This window comes from Bison bison, unplaced genomic scaffold (assembly GCF_000754665.1).
Source record: "Bison bison bison isolate TAMUID 2011002044 unplaced genomic scaffold, Bison_UMD1.0 scf7180017864380, whole genome shotgun sequence".
Classification (NCBI taxonomy): Eukaryota; Metazoa; Chordata; class Mammalia; order Artiodactyla; family Bovidae; genus Bison; species Bison bison.
The window spans coordinates 2784439-2806736 of NW_011494952.1; the positions used below are offsets into that span (position 1 = coordinate 2784439).

At 40.5% G+C, this 22298-nt stretch overlaps 1 protein-coding gene across 2 annotated transcripts in view; it reads right to left on the bottom strand.

Annotated features, from left to right (window-relative positions):
* The window catches only part of NRBF2 (nuclear receptor binding factor 2), a 29203-nt gene extending 6911 nt beyond the window's left edge, over positions 1–22292 (bottom strand). The window contains exons 1-2 of one of the 2 annotated variants that reach the window (XM_010857404.1): positions 22166–22292; positions 799–883 (exon numbers count right to left, since the gene is read on the bottom strand). In XM_010857404.1, the coding sequence (XP_010855706.1) occupies positions 799–883; positions 22166–22195 (115 nt within the window). In that variant the 5' untranslated portion in view covers positions 22196–22292. The remainder of the gene's footprint in view (positions 1–798; positions 884–22165) is intronic. The other variant, XM_010857405.1, reaches the window with a different exon arrangement.
* Positions 22293–22298: the final 6 nt, after the last annotated feature.

Consider the following 22298-nt stretch of genomic DNA (forward strand, 5'->3'; position numbering starts at 1 on the left):
GGAGTGCCTTTCTCCAGCAGGAAGACTACAGGGCCCGCTCAAAGAATGGTGGCCACGCCGATTCTGGATGTACCACTCCCACTCCTAAGCTTTTAGGCTTGTTACTCGGCTAACAGAAACCAGTCTGTACAAAACAGACCCTGGAGAGCTATTTCTGAGTTCAACATACACTAACTTTTATGACTGGGATAAAATAAGGTGTTTGAAAGGAATCCAGTAATTCTAAATGTCACACCTAAAAGGTCATCAGCGGCATGATACTATAGGCATGAATGTATAGATGAAACATTCAGAAGGGAAGCTAAAGAAAAACCACAGGAAAGGGTTTTGATGTGTTTTCCATTATCAGCACCTTAGGAAACAGAAACTCAGTGAAAATTAATTGGCTGGAATTAAATTAGTTATTAATTCCAGAACCCAAAATGGCTAAATATTTGAAATCCAAACTCCTCTATAACAACCAAGATGAACCAACAGACACTTACTGCAATCACTTCTGTCTCTGGGGAATCTTCCGGCTCAGAAAGTCGTGTCCAGGAATCATTTACCAATAAGGCATATCCAATTTCCATGACTTAGAAAGACCAGGCTAAGAGGAGCTGGAAAATCTAACACACTCACTTGAAAAATATTCCAAGCTGTGTTACAGTGGGTCGGGCGTCAGTGTGGCACACATGCAGGGCAATAACACATCACTACTCCTGTGACTTTCATCCTAAATACTGTGTTGAGAGAGAACTGGAAAACAGAAACTGCCCAGCAGTTTCAGACTCGGTACTACTTAAAAAGAATACTCACCTGCAGCCTTTTTGTGACAAGAAATAGCCTCTTCGTATTTCCCTGCAGCTAACAAACGATCTGCTCGTCTGCTCTGTTGATGGGCCTAGAAGACAAACATTCCTGAGTTCTTCACTTTAAAAAAAAAAAAAACAACAACTTTTAAGACAGTGATGCTGTTTGTTGCCACATGTGCCAAACCATTACAACTCTATCTGAAACTGGGGAAATCTAATGTGTAGTATCTGAAAGGCCTGGTAACTTCTTTCAACTCTACTAATAAACTATCAAGGTTAATACCAGGCACTAACTCCTTCAAGGTGCTCACATTCATCAGAGATTAACCAAGAGTTAAAATCAGATTGTTACTCAAAACGTATACTTTCTTGTTTTTTAACTCATTCTTCCTTTTCAACATTAAAGTTACTATTTACATTTTAAAGATAAAAAATTCATACATTATACAGTTGAGGAATTAATGATACCAATATTCAATGTTATGGTGGCTATTTTTTCAGGTACAACTCACCTAAACAACAAACTCAGAAGTACTGAACGCATACGGTTTAACTAAGTAGTCACTTGTCTCCTTTCATCTGTGTTACATTTAAGAATTATTACAATTCTGTGAAATGTGTTTCATCTCTTACAAAAGGAGCTCCCTAGACTCATAGCAGTCACATATCTTACATTAAGTTATATGGTTAGCAGGCAAGGAGAAAGAAATGGAAGTCTTCCAACTAGGCTAATGTCTTCCTCACTAACAAACTCACAGATAATTTAACAAAGCTAGTCAAAGTGAAAAAAGTACTATACACGTATGTTCATAGCAGCATTATTCACAGTAGTCAAAAAGAGGAAGTAACCTAAGCACCAATAGAAAAATGAACAAAATGTGGTATATATGTACAGTGTAAAATCAGCCTGAAGACAGTGGAAGCTGACACATGCTGTAACATGGATGAACTTTAAGGACTTTAAGCTAATAATGAAATATAACATGAGCCACTTAAAAGAAAAATACTGTATGATCCCACTTATGAGGTACCTGTGCTCAGTCTTTCAGTCATGTCTTGACTCTTTGGGACCCCATGGGCTGTAGCCCACCAGGCTCCTCTGTCCATGGGATTCTCCAGGCAAGAATACTGGAGTGGGCTGCCATGCCCTTCTCCAGGGATCCTCCGGCCCAGGGATTGAACCCTCATTTCCTGTGTCAACAGGCTGATTCTTTACCACTGAGATATCTCAGAAGCCCAGAGACATATCTAAAGTAGTCAAATTCATAAAACCTGAAAGTAGAATGGTGGATGCCAGAGACCGGGGGAAAGAAAGGTGGGACGTTCTCATTCAATGGGTGTAGTTTCATTTTTACAAGATGAAAAAGTTCTGGACATCTGCTGCACAAAAATGTGAATATTCTTAACACTACTTAACTACATTTAAAAATTATAGACGGCAAATATGGGAGATCCCTGATGGTCTAGTGGTTAGGAATAAGTGCTTTCACTCCCATGGCCCAGGTTCAATCCCTGGTCAGGGAACTGAGATCCCAAAAGCCACACAGTATAGTCAAAAATTTTTGTAATTAAAAAAAAAAATCAGAGATGGAAAATTGTATGTTCTCTGTGCTTTACCTTAGTGTTTTTAACAGCAAAAATCAAATCTGTGTTAGGTGTAAAATGATTCACCTTGAATGCTTTTCAAAAAATGTGCCACTGATGCCTCATAAAAACATTTCAGAGGATCACTTTTGTAACTGAGATTAGAAATATTCTGAGCATGCTTACAAATCATGCTCAGTGGAAAACAGGTGAAGACAAAAGCAGGGCACAGCACACTTCTAGCAATGCATGCTGTCTACATTTCTCCTGTTTCTATTTTAGTAAGGAAGAAGTAACACTTAGAAACAAGATTATTCATCCAATTTTTTCAGAGGCTTCTTACTCTTCAAACAGTAAACAAACTTTTTCTCTAAGTTTTAATTCTTTCCTAAAAAAGGCAGGTGGGGGTGGGGTGGGGGGGGAACAAGAAATGACTAGGGGCTGAAAATAATTTCAACCATGCAGTCTTGGACTGAAGAAAAAACACATGTTCTGAACACAGGAATATTAGATAGTATCCAGAAATGATAGAGATCTTTGGGAAGAGAACGTACATGATGAAGAAAACTAAGTTACAACATGATTTCTCCAAGAAATGTATTCTGAGTATAGCTAAAACAAGTGACACTCTGGTTCTAGGTAGGGGGGAAATGAAAGAATCAGTACATGCCTTTACCTTTGTAGGCTTTGAAAGAAGCCCTCTAGAAGAGACAGTGTCCTCTGAAATCCAAAAGTACTTTCTCATCAGGATGGCACAGTGTAGGCAAAGCCCTACCAAGACCCTGAGGCACTGGCCCAAGTCCTCACGCTCCCATTAAAACCAGCCAAATTATCTGGGCTTTCAGGGTCTGCTTCCTCACTTGTAAAATGATGGAGTTAGACCACATCTGTGCTTCTCAAGTTTTAACTGAATCTGAATCCCTTGTGGAATACATGTAGACTCTTCTTCAGTAGGGCCTCAGATTTCACCAGTAAAGCTAGACCCACAGGTTCCCAGACGCACTTGAGAAGCAGGGATGAGATGCTCTCTGGGGTTACCTCATTCTAACGCTGTGTCATTCATTAGTTTCTGTCCAATGACATCAATCCCTTTCTACCTTGGACCATATTTATGAAGCTCCCTAGTTAAACTTCAGGTTTCACAATAAGAGAATATTTTTTCTTTCTCATATCCTTTTTCATTATGGTTTATTGCAGGATACTGAATACTTCCCTGTGTTATACAGTTGGTCCTTGTTGGTTATCTTCTTTATATACTAGAGGCCATGTCTGCTAATCCCAAGTTGCCCCCACCCCATTTCCCCTTTGCTAACCGTAAGTTTTCTGTGAGACTGTTTCCGTTTCACAGAAAAGTTTGTTTGTGTCATATTTTTTAATACCACATATAAGTGACCTCTTATGGTATTTCTCTTTCTCTAACTTACTTCACTTGTTATGATAACCTCCAGGCCCATCCATATTGCTACAAATGGCATTATTTCATTTGTTTGTGGCTGAGTAATATTCCATGTGTATATATGACAACACCTTTATCCACTCACCTCTCCATGAACCTGTTTCCATGTGTGGGGTACTGTAACAGTGCTGCTATGAAAACAGGTGTGCGTGTATCTTTTTAAATTGGAGTTGGGTCTGGATACACGCACAGGAGTGAGACCGCTGGACATATGTATAGCTATTTTTAGTTTAAGGAACTCCAACACTGTTTTTCACAGCAGCTGTACCAACTTACATTCCCACCAACACTGTAGAATTCCTTTTCCCACACTCTCTCCAGTATTTTTAATTTGTAGAATTTTTTTAATGATGGTCATTCTGACTGATGTGAGGTGGTATCTCATTGTAGTTTTGATTTGAATTTCTCTAATAATTAGTAATGTTGAACATCTTTTCATGTGCCTACTGGCCATCTGTATATCTTCTTTGAAGAAATGTCTATTTGGGTCTTCTGCCTATTTTTAATTGAGTTGTTTGGTTTTTTGTTATGAGCTATTAGAATATTTTGGAAATTAAGCCATTGTCAGTCACATAGCTTGCAAATATTTTCTCCCATTCTGTAGGCTTTTTGTTTATGGCTTCCTTTCCAATGCAAAGCTTGTAAATTTGATTAGGTCCCATTTGTTTATTTCTGCTTTTATTTCTATTGCCTTGGGAGACTACCCTAGGAAAACACTGCCATGATTTATGTCAGAGAATGTTTTGCCTATGTTCTTTTCTAGGAGTTTAATGTTGTCATGTCAAGTGTTCAAGCCATTTTGAGTTTATTTCTGTCTATGGTATGAAATAAACTTTTTTTTTCATTTCAAAACCAGAGAAACCAAAAGTTCTCAAGTTGTAAGACCAGGACCTCATGGCTCTTCCAACTCCCCTAAAACTTCTCCATGTAAAATGCAATCTCTGATCACTCTGCCAATTCAGGAGTTACATCTCATTTTAAAACGCACACCTACTCTAGTTATCTGGCCCATGAGCAATCAAATTCCCTATTAAAATACAGGTCCTACACCAAATTCATGTTAGACACTCAGCAAATGCTGACTGTTGAGGTTTTCAAATCTCAGCTTGAGCATTTATTAGACACTGGAACTTGGCTTTCTTAACTTCCTGCCCAAGTTTTCTCATCTTTAAGATGAGAATGTTGTGAAAATTAAACGAGTTAAAAGACAAAAGGGACCTGCCTGGTGGTCCATGGTTTAAAATCTGCCTTCCAATGCAGGGGACGAGGGTTCCATCCCTAGTCAGGGAACCAAGATTCCACATGCCACGGGGCAACTAAGCCCACCCACTGCAACTTACTTACCCACACTCTAGAGCCCATATATCACAACTAGAGAGCCCACCCTCTGCAAGTACCAAGCCCGCGTGCCACAACTAGAGAGCAGCTGGCATGCTGCCACAGAGAGTCCATGTGCCCCGATGAAGAGCCTGCGTGCCACAACTAAGACCCAACACAGTCAAATAAATATTGTTTTTAAAAAGAAGAATTTAAAAGCATCAGAGCTATCTACCACCATAAAATGTATAATGTGGTGGAAGAGACTAAACTGCATTCTCTTCAACTAAAGATACTGTACAAAACTTATTTTCAAGTAGTTCTTATTTTTAAAACAATTTGTAAAGATCCTTCTTAAAGCAAAGATTATATGGTCATTTATTTATATCTGTTTTGTTATATACAGAACATTCTATCCGAAAGCAACAAAATACACATTCTTCAAGTGCTTAAAGAACATCCTCCAGGATAGATAATAGTGTTAGACCACAAAACAAGTCTTAATAAACCTAAAAAAGACTGAAAGCATTTCAAGGCATCTTTTCCAGCCACCACAGAAACTAATTACAAGAAGAAATAAATTACAAGAAGAAAACTGGAAAAACTGTGACTATGTGAAGATTAAATAGCATGCCACTGAACAATGACTAGGTCAAAGGAGAAATCAAAAGAGAAATAAAAAATACTTTGAGACAAATGAAAATGGAAATAAAACATACCAAAACTTATGAGATGCAGCAAAAGCAATTCTAAGAGGGAAGTTCATATGGATAAAAGCCTACCTTGCAGAACCAGAAAAACCTCCAATAATCTAACTTTACACCTCAAGGAACTAGGAGAAAAAAAAGAAAAAATGATGCCCAAGGTTAGTAGAAGAAAGGAAATAACGAAGATCAGAGCAGAAACAGATGAAATAAGAGATTAAAAAAAAAAAAAACAAAAACAGAAAAGATCAGTAAAACCAAGAGCTAGTTCTTTGAAAAGATTAACAAAATTGACAAACCTATAGCTATACTCAACAAGTATACTGAAGTGAAGAGCCAACTCATCGGAAAAGGCCCTGGTGCTGGCAAAGACTGAAGGCAGGAGGAGAAGGGGACGACAGAGGATGAGATGGTTGGATGGTACCACTGACTCAACGGACATGAGCTTGAGCAAACTCTGGGAGATGGTGAAGGACAGGAAAACCTGGCATGCTGCTGTCCATGGAGTCATGAAGAGTTGGACATGACTGAACAATAATACTCAATGAAGAAAAAAGAGAAGATTCAAATAATATTTTAAAATGAGGGAATTTCCTGGTGGTCCAGTGGTTAGGACTCCCTGCTTTCACTGCTGTGGCCTGGATTCAATTCCTAGTTGGGGAACTAAGATCCCACAAGCCATATAATGTGGCCAACTCCCCCACCCCCGCTTCCCCAAACAAACAAAAAACAAAAATGAAAGATGTTACAACAGATAACACAGAAATACAAAGGATCATAAGAGACTATTATGAACAATTATCAATGTATGCCAACAAACTGGGCAACCTAGAAAAAATGGATGAATTCCTAGGGAAAAAAACTTTGAAAAAAAACCAGAAAACCTGAACAGACCAATAACAGGCATACCTCTAAGATATTTCAAGTTCAGTTCCAGGCCACTGCAATAAAGCAAATGCTGGAGTAAAACAAGTCACACAAATTTTTTGGTTTCCCAATGCATGTAAAAGTTATGTTTACACTACATGTGCGATAGCATTATGTCTTTAAAAAAAAAAGCTTATTTCCTTAATTTAAATATAATACATTTAGAATAACAATGCCAATAAGACACAGGGTAGCCACAAACCTTCAACTTTTTTTTTTTTTAAAATCAGCAACATCTGCAAGTGCAATAAAGTGAAGCACAGTAAAATGAGGTAACCACAAACCTCACACAAAAAAACTCCAGGACCAGATGCCTTCACTGGTGAAGTCTACCAAAAATTCAAACAAGAATTAATACCAATCCTTCTCAAACTCTTCCAAAAAAATAGAAGAGTAGGGAATACTTCCATACTTATCTTACAAGCTAGCATTACCCTGATACCAAAACAGACAGGGACACCAAAAGAAAAAAAAAAGCTAGAGGCCAACATCCCTGATGAACAGATACAAAAATCCTTGGCAGAATGCTAGCAAATCAAGTGGGATTTATTCCAGGGATACAAGGACAGTTCAACAAATCAAATTTACCCCAAAATCAATGTGATGACACCTTAACAAAAGGAAGACTGAACATGATATGAGCATTTCAACAGGATAAAAAGCATCTGACAAAAATCAACACCCACTCATGATAAAAACTCTTAACAAAATGAATATAGAGAAAATATATCTCAACATTATAAAAACCATATATGACAGGCCCACGGCTAACATAATACTCAGCACTGAAAAGCTCAAAGCTTTTCCTCTAAGATCAGGAACAAGACGAAGATGTCCACTCTAGCTGCTTTTAGTCAGCATAGTATTGGAAGTCCCTCCTAGCCACAGCAATTAGAGAGTAAGACATCCAAATCAGGAAGAAGTAAAACTGTTCACTATTTAAGGATAACAAGATATTATATACCAAAAGCTCTAAAGATTCCACCCAAAAACTCAGAATCAATGAATGTAGTACAAAGTTGTAAGATAAAAAATCAATATACAGGAAATTCCCTAGTGGGCCAGTGGCTAAGACTCCACACTCCCGATGCAGGGGGCCCAGGATGGAGCCCTGGTCAGGGAACTAGATCCCACACGCCGTGACTAAAGAGTTCTCAGGCTGCAACCAAGATTCCGCATGCCGTAACTGAAGATCGAAAATCCCACATAACAACTAAGACCTGGCACAATCAAATATTTCACAAAATCAATACACATATTTCTGTCGCATTTATATACTCTAAAAACATATAAGAGAAATTAAGAAAACAATCCCATTTACAACTGCATCAAAAGCAGTTAAGTACGTAGGAGTAAATTTAACCAAAGAGGTTAAAGATCTGTACCCAAAAACTATTAAGCCACTGATGAAATGGATTTAAAGAATAGTTAAAATGTCCATACTACAATACACAGATTCAGTGCAACCTGTCAAAATTCCAAGGGTACTTTTCACAGAAATCAAACAATCCTAACAGTTGCACAGAAATACAAAAACTCCCAAATACCCAAAGCAATACAAAGAACAAAGCTGCAGGAATCAGGCTCTTTGATTTCAAACTATCTTACAAAGCTATGTGTGTGCTTAGTCGCTCAGTCATGTCCGACTGTTTACGACCTCGTGGACTGTAGCCCACCAGACTCCTCTGTCTATGGGGATTCTCCAGGCAAGAACACTGGAGTGAGTTGCCATGCCCTCCTCCAAGGGATCTTCCCAATCCAAGGACTGAACCCAGGTCTCCCACAATAAGGGCGGATTCTTTACCGTCTGAGCCAGCAGGAAAGCCCTACAACGCTACAAGAGTCAAAACAGTATGGTAGCAGAAGACGACACAAAGACCAATGGAACAGGATAGCCTAGAAATAAATCTATGAATAAGTGTTCAATTAACAAATGTCAAATGAGCCAAGAATATACAACAGGGAAAGGACAGTTTCTTCAATATGATGTTGGGAAAACAGGATAGCCATGTGCTAAAGAATGCAATTGGACCACAATCTTACACAACACACACAAGTTAACTTAAAATGGATTACAAAAAACATAAGACCTGAAACCATAAAACTCCTCAAAGAAAACATAGGCAGAAAGCTCTTTGACATAATTATTGGTGGTGATAATTTATTAACTGACAGCAAAAGCAACAAAAGCCAAGAGTGGGACTACATCAAAGTAAAAAGCTTATGCACAGCAGAGGAAATCAAAATGAAAAGGCAACCTACCAAATGGGAGAAAATATTTGCAAATCACACATCTGATGAGGGGTTAGTATCCAAAATAACAAAGAATTCATACAATATAAAAATAAAAAGCAAAACAATCTGATTAAACCACAGCAATTTTCTCTTCGAGAAAATCAGAGATACCAAGGGAACATTTCATGCCAAGATGGGCACAACAAAGAAAAGAAATGGTATGGACCTAACAGAAGCAGAAGCTATTAAGAAGAGGTGGCAAGAATACACAGAAGAACTTTACAAAAAAGATCATAATGACTCAGATAACCACAATTGTGTGATCACTGACCTACAGCCAGACATCCTGGAATGTGAAGTCAAGTGGGCCTTAGGAAGCATTTGTATGAATAAAGCTAGTGGAGGTGATGGAATTCCAGTTGAGCTCTTTCAAATCCTAAAAGATGCTGCTGTTTGATGATGCTAGCACTCAAAATGCCAGTAAATTTGGAAAACTCAGCAGTGGCCACAGGACTGGAAAAGGTCAGGTTTCATTCCAATTCCAAAGAAAGGCAACGCCAAAGGATGTTCAAACTACCACACAATTGCACTCATCTCACATGCTAGCAAAGTAACGCTCAAAATTCTCCAAGCCAGGCTTCAACAGTAAGTGAACTGTGAACTTTCAGATGTTCAAGGTGGATTTAGAAAAGGCATAGTAACTAGAGATCAAATTGCCAACATCCACTGGATCATCGGAAAAGCAAGAGAATTCCAGAAAAACATCTACTTCTCCTTTATTGATTATGCTTAAGTCTTTGACTGTGTGGATCACAACAACCTGTGGAAAATTCTTCAAAAGTAGGGAATGACAGAACAACTTACCTGCCTGAGAAATCTGTATGCAGGTCAAGAAGCAACAGATAGAACTGGACCATGGAACAACAGACTGGTTCCAAATCGGGTAAGGAGTACATCAGGGCTGTATATTGTCACCCTGCTTATTTAATTTATATGCAGAGTACATCATGAGAAATGCTGGGCTGTATGAAGCACAAGCTGGAATCAAGATTGCCGGAAGAAATATCAATAACCTCAGATATGCAAATGATACCACCATTACGGCAGAAAGTGAAGAACTAAAGAGCCTCTTGATGAAAGTGAAAGAGGAGAATGAAAAAGTTGGCTTCAAACTCCACATTCGGAAAACTAAGATCATGACATCTGGTCCCATCAATTCATGGCAAAAAGATGGGGAAAACAGTGACAGACTTTATTTTGGGGGGCTCCAAAATCACTGCAGATGGTGACTGCAGCCATGACCCTTGCTCTTTGGAAGAAAAGCTATGACCAACCTAGACAGCATATCAAAAAGTAGACGCGTTACTTTGCCAACAAAGGTCCGTCTAGTCAAAGCTACGGTTTTTCCAGTGGTCATGTATGGATGTAAGAGTGGGACTATAAAGAAAGCTGAGCACCAAAGAATTGATGCTCTTGAACTGTGGTGTTGGAGAAGACTCTTCTCTTATTGGAGAAGATCCAACCAGTCCATCCTAAGGGAAACCAGTCCTGAATATTCACTGGAAGGACTGATGCTGAAGCTGAAACTCCAATACTTTGGCCACTAATGCAAAGAACTCACTCCTTGGTAAGACCCTGATGCTGGGAAAGATTGAAGGTGGGAGAAGGGGATGACAAAGGATGATACCGTTGGATGGCATCACAGACTCGATGGACATGAGTTTGAGTAAGCTCCGGGAGTTGGTGATGGACAGGGAACCCTGCCGTGCTGCAGTCCATGGGGTTGCAAAAGTCAGACACAACTGAGCTACTGAACTGAAACCACAGGCAGAGAATCTCAGTAGACATTTTTGTTTTTTGTTTTTCAGAAAAATACCCAGAAGTGGAACTGCAAGATAGTATGGTAATTCTACTTTTAATTGTTCAAGGGACCTTTTTCCACAGTGGCTGCACCAATGTATGAATACAGTCCCACCAACAGTGCACACGGGTTCCCTTTTCTCCAATTCTGGCCAACACTTGTTACTTCCTATCTTTTAGAGAGTCACTTTTCCAACAGGGAGGATTTCCCCTATGGCTCAGACAGTAAAAAATCTTGCAATGCGCAAGACCTGGGTTCAGTCCCTGGTTTGGGAAGATCCACTGGAGAAGGGAACAGCTACCCAATCCAGTATTCTGGCCTAGAGAATTCCATGGACAGAGGAGCCTGGTAGGCTACAGTCCATGGGGTCGTAAGACTCAAGACATGACTTGGCAACTAAACCACGACCATCCTAACAGGTGAGAGACGATATCTTGTTGCGGTTTTGATTTATTTGCATTTCCCTTATTAGTGATGTTGAACATCTTTTCGTGTACCAGTTGGCCATTCGTATGTCTTCTTTGGAAAAATGTCTATTCAAATCCTCTGCCTGTTGTTTAATCAGATTTTTTTTTTTTTTTTTTTTTTTTTTGCTATTTTGGATACTAACTCCTTATCATATATAATTTGCAAATATTTTCTCTCATTTGGTAGGTTGCCTTTTCATTTTGCTACTGTGCATAAGTTTTTTAGTTTGATGTAGCCCCAAAGGATTATACTTTCTTGATACTCTTTGTTGCTTCAGTTCTTATTTTCTTTGCTTTTCTATCAGCAAGTGTGGTAAGCTGCTTATATGGCTCCCAATGACTCCTTTCTCCTGGGATTCACAACCTTATATAATCTTCCCTCCTCAAGTGTGGGTTGGATCTAGTGATTTACATCTCAGAAACAGAATACAATCAAGGTGATGGAGGGTCACTTCCATGGTTAGGTAACAAAAGATCGTCACTTACATCTTGGTAGCACTTTCTCCCTTGCTTACTTTAGTGCAGCCAACAATCCTGCTGTTCACTGCCCCAAGGAAACACTCACCTGGAAGGGCATGAGGTGGTCTGCCAACAGCCAGCAAGGAACTGAAGTCCTCAATCCAAAACCCCTCAAGGAATGAAATCTTGCCCTCAACCCTGTGAGTGAACTTAGAAGCAGTTCAGGAGAGCCTTCAAATGATACCGCACCCCTAGCTAACTCTCACCTTGACTGTAGCCTTGTAAAAGACCCTGAAGCAAAGAACCCAGCTAAGTCATGCCTTTATCCCCGACACACAGAAACTGTGGGGAAACAAATGTGTGTTAAGCTGCTAAATTTCAGGATAACTTATCTCAGTAGGTAACTGTGGCTCAACTGGTAAAGAATCCGCCTGCAATGCAGGAGACCTGTGTTCAATCCCTAGGTTGGGAAGATCTCCTGGAGAAGGGAAAGGCTACCCACTCCAGAATCCTGGAGAATTCCACGGACTCTATAGTCCATGGGGTCACAAAGAGTCGGAAACGACAGTGACTTTCACTTAAGAATTCATTTAAGGTAACTAATATTTTAATAGTATGGTATCTGTCTTTTGTAAGCTGCCTCAAACTTTATTTGGAAATAGATGTTTAAATATGGAAAGCAGTGACTAGCCAATACCTACATGGCTGGGATATTCTGTCACTGCATATTGGGAGTATTAGCTTTGTGATACCACAATCTCATATTAAAATACTTTCTGGCACTTAGGGTTTACAATACACTGATTTAATTTTGAGAATCCTGTGGAAATTCTCATGGAAATTTGTACCTCTGATCCAGATAGGATGGAATAGCTGGCATTGGTTTACCCTCCAATTGTAAACAACTACAAAACTGGGTGAAGTATAAGGAAACAACAGTTTACAGATGGCGGAGAAAAAAAGTAACAGGATACATTTTCAAGAAATGGGAAATGTACAAGGTGAAACCTGCATTCCCCTTGGGATTCTGAGTGCATTTTCCAAAAGAGAGTACAGGAAAATAAAGCCCAAGAAGGCAGTATCTCATTGGCCAAAGTTCAGTCACTCAGTTGTGTCCAACTCTGTGACCCCTTGAACAGCAGCATGCCAGGATTCCCTGTCCTTCACTATCTCCACGAGTTTGCTCAAACTCATGTGCACTGAGTCGGTGATACCATCCAACCATCTCCTCCTCTGTTGCCCTTGATCCTGCCCTTGATCTCTCCCAGCATCAGGGTCTTTTCCAATGAGTAGGCTCTTCACTTCAATGAGTAGGCTCTTCACATCGGGTGGCTGAAGTACTGGAGCTTCAGCCTCAGCACCAGTCCTTCCGACGAATATTCAGGGTTGATTTCCTTTAGGATTTTGATCTCCTTGCTCTCCAAGGGACTCTTAAGAGTCTTCTCAAGCACAATTCGAAGCCATCAATTCCTCGGCGCTCAGCCTTCTATAATATGGTTCAACTCTCACATCCATATGTGACTACTGGAAAAACGATAGCTTTGACTATCTGACCTTTGTTGGCAAAGTGATATCTCTACTTTTTAATATGCTGTCTAGATTTGTCATAGCTTTTCTTCCAAGGAGCATGCGTCTTTTAATTTTCATGGCTGCAGTCACTACCTGCAGTGATTTTGGAGCCCAAGAAAATGAAATCCGACACTGTTTCCACTTTTCCCCATCTATTTGCCATGAAGTGATGGGACCAGATGCCATGATCTTTGTTTTTTGAATGTTGAGTTTTAAGCCAGCTTTTTCACTCTCTTTCACTTTCATCAGGAGGCTCTTTAGTTCCTCTTTGTTTTCTGCCATAATGGTGGTGTCATCTGCAAATCTGAGGTTACTGATATTTCTCCCAGCAATCTTGATTCCAGCTTGTGCTTCAACCCAGTGCAGCATTTCGCATGATGTACTCTGCATATAATTCAAATAAGCAGGTGACAATATACAGCCTTGACGTACTCCTTTCCCAATTTGTAACCAGTTGGTTGTTCCATGTCTAGTTCTAACTGTTGCTTCCTGCCTGCATGAAGGTGTCTCAGGAGGCAGGTAAGGTGGTCTGGTATTCCCATCTTTTCCACAGTTCGTTGTGACCCACACAGTCAAAGGCTTTAGCATAATCAATGAAGCAGAAGTATATGTTTTCTGGAATTCCCTTGCTTTTTCTATGGTCCAACCAATGTCGGCAATTTGATTTCTGGTTCCTCAGCCTTTTCTAAATCTAGCTTGTATATCTGTAAGTTCTCAGTTCACCTACTGTTGAAGCCAAGCTTGAAGGATTAAGGAGACAGAAACTGGAAGGAAAAGCTAGATTTTGAGGAGTGCAGGGTTAGAGGGAAGTGCAATGAAGACACCCTACAAGTATACATCAAAGACTCTCTCAGATGCTTAGCTAACATCCAAGCTGTACGTGAACAGGACCCAACTCCAGGAAGCTGAGCAGAAATTCTTAGCAAAGAATTCAGAAGCCACACAATGTTGGGGAGATAGGTTGCAGTTTGGGTCGAGAGAAAGTATTACCTTTGGTGAACACTTGGGACTCTGAGTTGAGACCTCAAAAGTCCAGCCCTGTGAGTAAGGACCACACTTTAGGCATCATGGGTAAAACTGAAACAGACCCACAGTGGTAAAACCTAAAATCAAGCCTGGACTGAATCAAGATGATCCACTAGCATTTTAATTGTCAGCCAGAAGAACAAGCTATTAACAACATTCTTTGGAGGAAAATAACAAATTCAGAATCTCCATAACACATCATCCATAATGTGTAATATACAATAAAGTTACCAGCACATCAAGCAGGAAAATGGCACTAACAATAAACAGAAGACAAGAGAAACAGAACCAGAGATTACCCAGGTATTGGAATAGCAAGGAACTCTATGCTTAAGATGCTAAAGAAAACAGCGAAAGAGAACACAACAGACGAAAACTACAGAATGGGATAAAAGTTCTGTAAGAACAGGGACTTCGTCAAATCTTTGATGTCCAGATTACCTGATAAGACAGTGACTGCTCATGTGTTTGATGGGTCAATGAACAGTTAGTCGGATGGAAGGACGAGAGAGGTTATGTTGAGGGTTGGTGACAAAACCAAAGATTCTGAAATGCCAAGCAAGCATTAATGTATTTCATAGAAAATACCAAAATAAAACTTTGCATCAAAATCTAAAATAAACAACTATACATATGTATATACACCTATACTGAGCACAAGAAAACCAGGCAGTGGTGCATTTACTTCATTCACTATTTCATCCATCCAATCTTGAGGACATTTTAACCAGCAGTTTCCTACTCCCTCCTGGGTAAAAATGAAAGCACAATATCACAAAATGTTCTAAAGCCTTTATAAAAAGTAAAACAGCTTTAGATGTAGTAACGTCTTACTACACGCATGTGTGCTCGGTCGTGTCCAATGCTTTTGTGACCCCATGGAGCCCACCTACTTTTGCGACCCCACCTAGCCCACCAGGTTCCTCTGTCCATGGGATTATCCTCACAGGAATACTAGAGTGGGTTGCTATTTCCTGTTTCAGAGGATCTTCCCAACTCAGGGATCGAACTCACATCTCCGATGGCTCCTGCACTGGTAGGCAGGTTCTTTACCACTGAGCCACCCAGAAAGCCCCCTTATTCCATGTGCCCTGTACCAATTCCTCCCACCCCCACCCTGTGAACTGTTCTTCCTATACAATCAATATGATCCCCATGGAACTTGCTGTATTTATAAATTACCTCGTCCCCTAGACATCAAAAGAAACCATTCCAGCGTACTTTCAAACTTAGGACCAGAGGGTACATCAAGAAAGTTTTAATTGGTTATAACCAGCCAGGTGGAAAATGCAGATTTGGAATCTGGAGAGAGAAGTAAAGCAATAAAGTCTGATGAGGCAGAGTAGAAAAACCTGATTATCTTAAGAGTCCCTGGTCCTGTAAGTTCTTAGACTCACCTGCATTGTAGTCTTGCCCTTCCTGCACCTTTCTCCTGCAGGTTTCTCTTTTTTTGGAAGGGGAGAGGGGAGGCATGCCGCATGGCATGCAGGATTTTAGTTCCCCAACCAGGTACTGAATCCGTGCACTATCCAGTGGAAGCTGTCTTAACACCTAGACCTTCAGGTGCCTTAAACCCACCTTTTGATTTCAATAAATTATCCCTTTTGATTTAAGCTAATTTGAAATGGATTTCCATCACCTGTGACCAACAAAAATCCTAACTACAGCTAGATTACCAAGTGACTGCCCTCACCAAGAACTACATGCTAACTGCCTTAAAACTACAGGTTCATACTGTGTTCTTTCCCAAAGGAAAAAAAAGTATCACTTTCTATTAAACTTCCATTTATTTATTTGTGTCCTTTGGGAAAACTGTATATAAATATGAAAAGAAAAGGAATACCATTACCAAACACAGTAAACTGGGAGAGGAAAATCTAATGTACTCTTGAACCTTGCGGTAGTGTCCTCAATGGACAGCAAAGGAGAAAAGTCATTGACTCTCCATTTCCAAATCAATTTACTATGAGTCTACTGTGATGATTCTAAAGTAGCATCCCCTAACTGTAAGGACTACACCGACTGTGTAACTAATATAATGAACTGTACTTAGGATAACTGCTCAACTGTTAAGAGAGGTCCAGGAAGACCTTTTTGATTTTAAGTCAATTTCTCCCACAGGCAGTCTGCTGCATCTCTTTGCTTCCTCAAGATTTCAGTTTACCTTGCCCCCCACGCCCACCCCTTTTTTAATAACTGCCATCATCTGCTGTGAAGACAAATTACAGGATGAAAACCAACAGTGGGTCCTGGAATCAATCTGTGGGTCACAACCAGCATTTAAAAGACTCTAATAGTAAATATTAGAGTGCATCATATGTAACACTATACAGACTCAGCTGGTAAAGAATCCGCCTGCAACGCAGGAGACCTCAGTTCGATTCCTGGGTCAGGAAGATCCCCTGGAAAAGGGGATAGGCTACCCATTCCAGTATTCTTGGACTTACCTGGTAGCTCAGACAATAAAAGAATCCGCCTGCAATGCAGAAGACCTGGGTTTAATCCCTGGGCTGGGAAGATCCCCTGAAGGAGGGTATGGCAACACACTCCAGTACTCTTGCCTGGAGAATCCCCACTGACAGAAGAGCCTAGAGGGCTACAGTCCATGGGGTTGCAACGAGTTGGACACACTGAGACTAGAACAACAAAGTATATAATATACAATACTATATACACATACACCGCATTGTTTGTTTTTTACATTTTTGTCTTACTTGGGGTTAAATTTATGAATATCCCTGCACTTTGCACAATTCTAAGAGACACATCCATAAGGAACCAAGCTCTGAAGTAATATACACCTAGGGATGCGTGTACTGTCATTAAGTAAAAATTTCTTATTGTGGATCACAGTTAAAACAAATGGGCAAACATGATCTAATAGAAAGATGAGATACTTTACTTAGAATCTTGCTTTCAAATCCAACTATCACCACTTACTCTGCAGTTCCAAGATTTCATCTGTAAAAATGTTAAATATCTCATACAGCTACTGAGAAAACAAAATAATAGTATTTGTAAGTGCCTGCTGCCAACCCCAGGCCTCTGTAATTACTGGCTAAGTCTTAGTGCTCTACTGCCATCCCTCAGAGTGCTTCCACCAAGCTTAGCCTAGCCTGTGCCAAGATGAAATTTTCCTTGATATTTTTCAGGGCCAAATTTTATTTTTATTGTCAATATAATTAACATGGAGTAGTTACAAAGACCCCACACGTACAAGGCCATCCTTTGGACCATCAGATCAGATCAGATCAGTTCAGTCGCTCAGTCGTGTCCGACTCTTTGCGACCCCATGAATCGCAGCACGCCAGGCCTCCCTGTCCATCACCACCTCCCGGAGTTCACTGAGACTCACGTCCATCGAGTCAGTGATGCCATCCAGCCATCTCATCCTCTGTCGTCCCCTTCTCCTCTTGCCCCCAATCCCTCCCAGCATCAGAGTCTTTTCCAATGAGTCAACTCTTTGCATGAGGTGGCCAAAGTACTGGAGTTTCAGCTTCAGTTAAATGATATTTGTTGGTCAGTCGCCTGGTCATGTCCGACTCTGAGACCCCATGGACTGCAGCACGCCAGGCCTCCCTGTCCATCACCAACTCCCGGAGTTTACCCAAACTCATGTCCATTGAGTCAGTGATGCCATCCAGCCATCTTATCCTCTGTTGTCCCCTTCTCCTCCTGCCCCCAATCCCTCCCAGCATCAGAGTCTTTTCCAATGAGTCAACTCTTCACATGAGGTGGCCAAAGTACTGGAGTTTCAGCTTTAGCATCATTCCTTCCAAAGAAATCCCAGGGCTGATCTCCTTCAGAATGGACTGGTTGGATCTCCTTGCAGTCCAGGGGACTCTCAAAGAGTATTCTCCAACATCACAGTTCAAAAGCATCAATTCTGCAGCGCTCAGCCTTCTTCACAGTCCAACTCTCACATCCATACATGACCACAGGAAAAACCATAGCCTTGACTAGACGAACCTTTGTTGGCAAGGTAATGTCTCTCTTTATTTAGATGAGAAGAGTTGAGTACTCTAAAGAGCAGTTCAGCTTCTCAACAAACATATTCTCAGCACTCTTAAAAGGGCCAAACACAAAGAACACAATTGTGGTCACAGAGTCACATGGACTCTGTCCTTAGAGTTTGCAGAGTAGGTAAGCAAAGCATGAGCAACACAGCCATATGTAAATTAAAGTCTGACATCATTCCCAAATAGACCGAAAACAAAGAACTAGCAATTATCTCACCTAAGTTTTGACATTTGCTACTAGCACTTGCATCACCAAAATTAAGTGTAAGGAAAGAAATGCCTAAATATACACTAAGTAATTTTATAAGTTACAATTTTCCATATTGAAAATTGATGGAAAAAAAAAACTTATTCAGAGCCCAAAGACTAGTTATTCCCCCCTACCAAGGTAAATACAATTCATCCTATTTTCCTTCTGACCAACTTCAAACACCAGAACATTAGAACACAGTATTCGTACTATATATTAAAATGACGATTTCAAGCTGGTCTCTTCCATATCTTAAAAATCACTGTGAGGAAATAAGTACAAATTCATAGTGCAAATCTAACATAAAGGAAGAAATACTAAAGCAGAGGAGGGCTTCCCAGGTGGCGCCAGTGGTAAAGAACCCGCTTGCCAGTGTAGGAGACATAAAGACCTGGGATTGATCCCTGGGTTGGGAAAGTCCCATAGAGAAGGGCATGGCAACCTACTCCAGTATTCTTCCTGCCTAGAGAATCCCAGGGACAGCGGAGCTCGGTGGTCCATAGCGTCAGACACGACTAAAGCGACTCAGCACCATGCACTAGAGCAAAGCCACTAGATACTGACAAAGAATCCGTAATTCAATATAGATAAGGGCCATATTGAAATGAATGTTTTAAGTATATTAAGACAGAAAAATTACTAGAAAGAAGTCATGATATCAACATAAGGTAGCTCCATAATGTACTTGAGTCACTAATCTACTTAATTTGTCTAGGCTTATTTATCTGTAAAGCTGGGAAGCAATTCTTACTTAATTTCAAGGATGCTCTGAGGACATATGATTATAAATCTAGGTACTGTAATAAGTCCTTATGCAATCAACTTGGAACACACTATGATGTCATTAGAAAAAGCTTGTATAGACTAATGGGATGCTCAAAGGCACTCAAAATTATAGCATTGACAAGTATTTCTCATGTTGAGTCTGCTGGATACTAGAATGAATATTGGCTGGCATAAAAGAATGTGATTGTCTTAAAAAAAAATTCAGACTTCTAATGAAAATACTAATTTGAAAAGATACATGCAACCCAATGCTCAGAGCAGCATTATTTACAATTGCCAAGATACAGAAGCCACCAACATACCCATCAACAAATGAATAGAAAAGGGTGCGATGTATGTGTATATGTATATATAGATATGTATAACAACACATACACACCACACACACACAGACACAAATAATGGAATACTACTCAGCCATAAAAAAGAATGAGATGTTGCCATTTGCAACAACATGGACGGACTTGGAGGTATAAGTGAAATGAGTCAGGTAGAGAAAGACAAACACTGTATGACATCACTTACATGTGAAATCTAAAGGAAAAAAATGAATGTATGAATATATTCAATAACAAAAACACAGACTTGGATACAGAAGACAAACTAGTGGTTACCTGTAGGGAGAAGGAAGGAGGATAGGGCAAGACAGGATAGGGAACTAAGGGGTACAAACTACACACAAAACATATAAGCTACAAGGATATAGTACAACAGAAAATGAAAAAAATCTGTCTTTTAAAACTGAGTGACAACAAATTCAGAGGCCAGACACTGATACTTAGCACAGTTAAAATGATTCAAGTAAATGTTAACTTGTTCTATTGTTCTCTTCCATTAAACAGCTAGACCTAAAACTTAAATCTTTCAAATCTCAAATGGCTTAAGAATTCAAGATGCCAAATTTCTGATACTTGTCCACATAAATTGTATGGTTGGATTATGGATTTATGCTAGACTCCTAAGACTACTCAAAATTGTCTTCTATAAAAAGGTAATACCACTGGCAAGTCAACTAATTTTTCCTAAACTGGTGATTCTGCTGCTCCATCTAAACTGTCATCCAGTTTCAGTCTTTTCATAAGCTACCACACACTAGTGGGGCATTTGGCTGGGGTTATGCTGAAGCAAGCAGCCAAATAAAGTGAAGTTAACTGGAACTGAACCAATGGTCATTTTGCAAGGACACATGAACTTTGAAGCACTTTGTGAACTGCTGGTTATTTCTAATAATAATTAGAAATAATTATTCTGTGAAACTTCCTGTGAAGTTTCAGTACTGAGCCATCCATTATATTTCACTGCCAAGTATATGTCACCTTAAAACCAAGAAGAGTGCAAGACATTTCCCTAGTTTAAAAAAAAAAAAAAAAATCACAAATCTAGTCTGGTTCTTTTAAAGTGTAAACAACTCTTGCCAATGGGGGCAGGGCTCAACAATCAAACTGGAAAGCACTTCTCACAGCAGCTAACCTAGCACCAGCCATCTGGGAACCATAGCTTTAGGTCCTAGAATCTTAAACTTTTTAAGCTCAAATCCAAGTGAGATTTTTAAATTAAGAGTTTTGGTCTGATTATTGTAATAACTAACTCTTACACTTCATTACATACCAGGTACTGTTCTAGGCTCCTCACTTCTATTTACTCTCTTAATACTCATAACAAACCACAAAGAGTGAGATCAACTAATCTGCCCAAGGTCATACAGTTATTAAGCAACAGAGTCAGAATTCAAATCCAAGCAGTTTAGGTCCAGAATCTATACTCTTAATCCACCAGGCTGTACTGCTTCTCTACAGAATGGTTTGATTCCAGCCCAGAGCTCTCCCACCACACGTGTTCTCAGGGTTCCAACGTGAGAAACTAATAATTTTCCATACGTTCTTTTTTCCAAACCCACCATCATAGCTGAATTGAAAAAAGTTACCTTGTCTGTTTACAACTGTAAGTAATCTAACTTTTGTATCCAAAATAGACACCCTCTCTGGAAAACCAAAGGATACAGTGGCCAGGCGGAAAAAAACTCGTGTTTCTTGTTTTAAAATCGCTACACCTGAGGTGCATAAAAACATAATAATGAGCTATTAATGCTTTTTCTGAGAAAGGTAAACATCTACCATACTTTCATGATACCTAGTGATGAAACTAAGCTAAAAACAGGCACAGCCCTGTCTTTTCTCTCCAGCTGTCTCTAATTTAGTTGAGAAAGGAAAGTCTCAGTTTATGCATGTGAACACAGGTGAGAAATGGGTGAAGGGAAACGGGGGTGAGAGGTTATGATTTCTCCACTGTGGGGACGCTCAGACTTCAGACCCTGTGTTGGAAGTTAGAACCAGTATTATACACCGTTTCTGCCCCAGCCGGCTTCAGTGTCTCTCCAGGCTGCAAAGAGGTGGTTACGTGGCGCTTGGAGGCATTTCCTCCGGTCCGGAGAGGTGGCAGCCCTCGTTGGTGGGAGCCCCTCATCCAGGGCCCTGGGTAGGGGGCGCCTGAAGGCGGCGGGAACAGGAGGCAGGAGCTTCCCGGGGATCCCCGAGGGGCCCTCTGCGGTTGCTTGGCTGGAGCCGCTGTAGGGCCGAGCCTGTCTGCGCCCCCCAGATTTTAGGATCACCCGCGCCACACCAGCTTCCCGGCCTCCAGTCAGCTGCACGCCGAGACGGGGTCCTGAGGCAAAGGTGCCCGAGAGCCGACGCAACCCTCTGTGGGGCACTCACCAGGTTGAGGGGTCCTTCCATTACTTCCATAGACCCCGGGGTAAGCGGCGGCCTGAGGAAGGGGAGCGACGGAGCCCGGGCACATGGAGGGGAACAGCTGGAGAGCGCGAACGCAGCGGCGGCGACTGTGGCC